This window comes from Neofelis nebulosa, chromosome 8 (genome assembly GCF_028018385.1).
Source record: "Neofelis nebulosa isolate mNeoNeb1 chromosome 8, mNeoNeb1.pri, whole genome shotgun sequence".
Lineage (NCBI taxonomy): Eukaryota > Metazoa > Chordata > Mammalia > Carnivora > Felidae > Neofelis > Neofelis nebulosa.
Genome location: NC_080789.1, coordinates 141,923,203 through 141,927,788, shown reverse-complemented (window position 1 = coordinate 141,927,788; position 4,586 = coordinate 141,923,203). Strand labels below are relative to the sequence as shown.

The 4,586-nt window shown below is 47.8% G+C and overlaps 1 protein-coding gene across 4 annotated transcripts; it reads right to left on the bottom strand.

Moving 5' to 3' along the window:
* Positions 1–297: 297 nt before the first annotated feature.
* Positions 298–4,307, bottom strand: IDI1 (isopentenyl-diphosphate delta isomerase 1). Of its 4 annotated transcripts, none has more exons than XM_058682041.1 (5): positions 3,905–4,307; positions 3,364–3,536; positions 2,871–2,963; positions 1,873–2,003; positions 298–1,128 (listed from the first exon to the last, which is right to left on the bottom strand). In XM_058682041.1, exons 1-5 carry the CDS (start codon positions 4,033–4,035, stop codon positions 811–813), a joined length of 846 nt encoding a protein of 281 aa, XP_058538024.1. In that variant the 5' UTR covers positions 4,036–4,307; the 3' UTR covers positions 298–810. The 4 variants fall into 4 exon arrangements, with proteins under 4 accessions (XP_058538024.1, XP_058538026.1, XP_058538025.1 ...); XM_058682043.1 differs by lacking the exon at positions 3,905–4,307 and adding an exon at positions 3,794–3,899; XM_058682042.1 differs by lacking the exon at positions 3,905–4,307 and adding an exon at positions 3,784–3,895.
* Between the last annotated feature and the right edge of the window lie 279 nt (positions 4,308–4,586).

The window sequence follows — 4,586 nt, the reverse complement described above, 5'->3', positions numbered from 1 at the left end:
TGTTCTCTGTATTTAAGAGTCTCTTGTGGTTTGCCCTTCCCTCCCCCTTCCCTTCCCCTATGGTCTTCTGTTAAGTTTCTCAAGTTCTACGTATGAGTGAAAACATTTATCTGTCCTTCTCTGACTTATTTCACTCAGCATAATACCTTCTAGTTCCATCCATGTTGCTGCAAATGGCAGGATTTCATCTGAAAGCATAGTTGTAACCAATATCATTACCAAAAGCAATGTTCAACTTTAAGTATCAAAATACTTTCAGAATGATTAATCCCTAAAATCAACTTAGAGTGACAAAAATCAGAACATAAAGTATTTTATTTCCCTTGAACCTGCTCTACTAGTTAAATCTGCTCACACGGAATATTAATTTGGACTGTTTTGAAGTAGCTAAGCAAAGAGCTCCCACTGTACATTTTTCCAGACTATGGTAAAAATTTAATGATTTATAATGCATTTGGCAAAGAGCAAAGTGCTCTCAAGTGTGCTGACAATGTTTATCACAACATATGAAAACTGAAGAGCTTCATTTATTTGTTCGAGTATGTTAGCACTGTGATTAGACAAGTTAATTTGCCCTTTTTTTATGATAGCCTCTCATAAATGTCTTTTACAAATAGCAATGCACACATATGGGGGATGTAATATAAAATCAAAAAGTTGGTTGTATTTTTCCACACAAATACTGATTGTAAAGTATCAATGTTCCAAGTGAGAGTTCTTACGGGGAACCAAATTTTAAAAAATCATACTAAGTTTACAAAGTAGAGAAATTTTTCAGTATTTTACTAACCCTTCATCTCCACCTGAAATTCACATTCGGTGTATTTTGTCATGGTCAACAAACTGACTCAAATGATTTAAATTATCCCACCACTTAAAGAGGAAAGCCTCCGCAACAATTTGAAACCATGGAGTTATTTTAATTTCACCACTGGCTGCTTTCTTCAGAAGTTCTTTTAGCTCTTCCTTTGTCACATAACAATAGCTCTTAATCTCATTGGGATCTGGATTCAAAGTTACATTCTTCTTCACAAACAAAATGTAATCAATTTCATGTTCCCCCCAGATACCATCTGATTGAGCCTTGTAGTGAATTCGTGTTAGATAATTAATTTCTTCTGGAGGAACCTAGGATGAAAATAAAATAACAGTTGATTTTATTGAAATAATTATAGTAAAAAAAAAAAAAAGGCACAGTCACTCAAACCAGATGTGTGACATTCTCCTTCACACCTTAATAATACTTCTTGGGGAAAAAAGTACCATTTTAACTGGATGAGATATACTTTATTTACTCAGGTCTTATTTAAAGGTGACAATTCCAGGAAAGAAAAAGATGATTTCAATTTACAGAATCAGATTTGTAGTTCATATTCCTGAGTATTTCCATAAGAAACCAATCATCTTTGAACTCATCCGTTATAAAAGTAGCCAACTTTATTTTTTTTTTAACTTTATTTATTCTGAAAGAAGAGAGTGCATGCAAGTGGGGGAGGAGCAGAGAGAGAATCCCAAGCAGGCTTTGAGCTGTCAGCGTGGAACCCAAACTGACCAACTGCAAGATCATGTACTGAGACCAAATCAAGAGCCAGATACTTAACCCACTGAGCCACCCAGGTGCCTCCATTAATAAACTTTATATACTGGTTAACAGATGAATCTACTTCAGCACTGAGCTAAATTCTGACAAGGAATATGAGGAAATCAAAATTTAAATAATTTGTAATGAAGGTGCTTTCTAGGGCCAGTAACTCACAAGTTCACAAAGCAGAGAACTACCTTAAATTTAAAACTTTATTAAAAATGTTTTAACGTATTTCAATTTTCTAAACAAGATTTCAGCTTGTATGGTAGTGCAGTAAAATTGGTTACCTCTTCCGTGGGGATCCCTAATTCAGCCTTTAAACGCCTCTGTGCTGCTCGCCTTACTCCAATTGCATCATTTTCTTCGAGCTCTCCTGGATTACTTAATGGATGACTACAACAAGTATTGGTAAAATAACCTGGAACATATTAACATAGATGTAGGTTAACTTTCTTCCAAGTAAATCTAAAAGATCAAGAAAATTTATAAGAGTTTTAGAAACAACAGAAAGGGGCGCCTGGGTGGCGCAGTCGGTTAAGCGTCCGACTTCAGCCAGGTCACGATCTCGCGGTCCGTGAGTTCGAGCCCCGCGTCAGGCTCTGGGCTGATGGCTCGGAGCCTGGAGCCTGTTTCCGATTCTGTGTCTCCCTCTCTCTCTGCCCCTCCCCCGTTCATGCTCTGTCTCTCTCTGTCCCAAAAATAAATAAAAAACGTTGAAAAAAAAAAAATTAAAAACAACAAAATCAAGTGGCTGAGATTTCCTAAATAAGTTATCATGAGCTATCAGCAATCATTTTGTGAAACAGACATGTTTAGGTAAGTTCTTTATTAATGTCTTCTTAACCAGAAAGATCAAAGTGTATAAATACAAACTTAAAATACATATAATAAAAATAAATACTAAGGGGTGCCTGGGTCGCTCAGTTAAGCATCCAACTCTTGATTTCAGCTCAGGTCATGACCTGACCATTTGTGAGATGGAGTCCACGCTGACAGCTTGGAGCCCGCTTGGGATTCTGTCTCTCCATCTCTCTGCCCCTCCCCCACATGCACATTCTCTCTCAAACTTTAAAAAATATATATTAAAAGATGTATATGAATATACATACATCTATATAACAATTTTTATTTTTATTAGGTTGCAGTCAATACATAAGCTTCTTTTATGCAAAATATGAAGTTAAGTCTTTCACAGGGTTTCTCTTTGACCCAGGTTCCCGAGAATTATGAGTGAGAGAGTCAAGTGACAGTTCCCAAGAAAATACTTTATTAAAAGCACAGGCACCTGGAAAGGTGATTTTGGCATCTGATCTTTGCTGTAGCAGAAGCTTATTTTCAGTGTTGAACAAGAAGACACTAAAAGCTCGATGCAATAATCCTGAAAGCCAAAGAGAAGCAATTAATTTAGTTTTAAAATACCGGTCATTCGTCCCACTCTCAGCTTGGGATCCGGAATACTAGTAACTTGCTCCACTTTTGCTTTTTTCCATAGTCTCCTGCTATTTAGTGAGTTTGCACGACTATGACATCCCAGCCACCACGGGAAGGAGAAGGCGAGCAGGTGGCCAGATCTGGCCACGCTCCTGGTCGGGGACACTGAGCTCCGGGGCCCGGGGCTGTGTGACAGCGGGGGGGGGGGGGGGGGGGGGGGGCGGGAGACAGGTGCTCCCCTGCGGCCAGACCACAGGTGGCGCGCGACAGGGTTAGAAACCACACGTCCGGACCCGGAGAGCCGCCTGGGCCAGCCTGACCGAGGGGAGGGCGCTGGGACACAGCACCTTTCTCTATGTTCTCATTCAGGTGACAGTTCTTCTTGGTGTCGGCCCCAATCTTATTGTCATTCTCATCGATGAGGATGCACATCTCCGCCAGCAGCTGCACCTGCTGCTCGTCCAGGCCGTCGGTGTCTATCTCGGGCATGGTGGCGGTCCGTCGGACCTGGCCCGCGACCCTGGCGCAAACACAGGTCACCGACCCCTGCCGTCAGTCCACGTCCCCGGAGCGGCTCGCGGCCCCGCCGACGGCGCGCGGCGGGCCTTCCCCCTCCAAGGGGGCTCGCGGTCGTCCTCCCCTCCGCACTCCCGGGGCTCCCCTCCCCTCCCCCCGGGGGCCCCCGGCCCTCCTCCCCCTCTCCGGGCCCCACTGGTCAGCCTTCCGCAGCCCCTGCTGGACGGGCGGCTCCCGGGCCTTCCCTCAACTTTTACTCGCCACGGAAAGTCCCCCGGGAGAGCGGGAGCGGCTTCGCGCGGAGAACGCAGCGCGACGGGGCGGCGCGGTCCCCCTCGGTCCCCGGACCCCACAAGACCTCCGTCGGCCTACCTCCGACACCGGCTGCCGGGGAAAGCTCGCCCCGCCGGGCTCCCCTCCCGCAGGCTCCGCCGCCAGACCCGGGACCCGCCCCTCGGCGCCGGGCGCCCAACCATCAGCGCTCGCGCCAGGGCACGCCACATGCTCGCCAGCCAATCGCGCGCCGGCTGCGCCAGACGTCAGGGTCGCGCGATGGCGCGTGCAGGGCCTCTGGCCGGGTGACCTGGTTCCAATGCTGCCGGCGCTCTCCGACGGCCGCTCTGAGGAGCCCGCTGTGCTGCGGGGCAGTTTTCACGGCGGTGCCCCGAAGATGGACGGCGGGGCGAGTGGCCCCGACCGCATCAGCCAGTCGGCGCGCCCCGGGCGCTGCGTCAGGGGCCCCTAGAAGTCAGAGGTCCGCGCACGTTCGCCCTCTGAGACGTCGTGACGTCTGTGCGCCTACTTCTGCGCAGTCACCTGACCTCCGGCGCCGAGACTTCGGACGGCCTCCCGAGGACCGGCCAGAGCAAGGGTGGAACGATTCCGCGGGAATGGGGCCCGACGCGACGTCCCTGTTGGTGTTTTCGTCCGGCAGGCTGCGCGGCACACCCACTCCCGACGTCCCCACACCCCCGAAATCACACCCAGACACCCCCCCATGTCACACCGCACACCCCCAACATCAGCCGAATCACACCCACACCCCACGTGTCCT

What these genes read in the sequence shown, in the direction of transcription:
- IDI1 (XM_058682041.1), bottom strand. Translation starts at nt 4,035, where the DNA reads ATGTGGCGTGCCCTGGCGCGAGCGCTGATGGTTGGGCGCCCGGCGCCG. An exon ending in CCCGGCAGCCGGTGTCGGAG is followed by an intron (nt 3,537 to 3,904) that starts GTAGGCCGACGG and finishes TGTTTGCGCCAG; the next exon opens with GGTCGCGGGCCAGGTCCGAC. An exon ending in TGCCAAAATCACCTTTCCAG is followed by an intron (nt 2,004 to 2,870) that starts GTGCCTGTGCTT and finishes AATATGTTCCAG; the next exon opens with GTTATTTTACCAATACTTGT.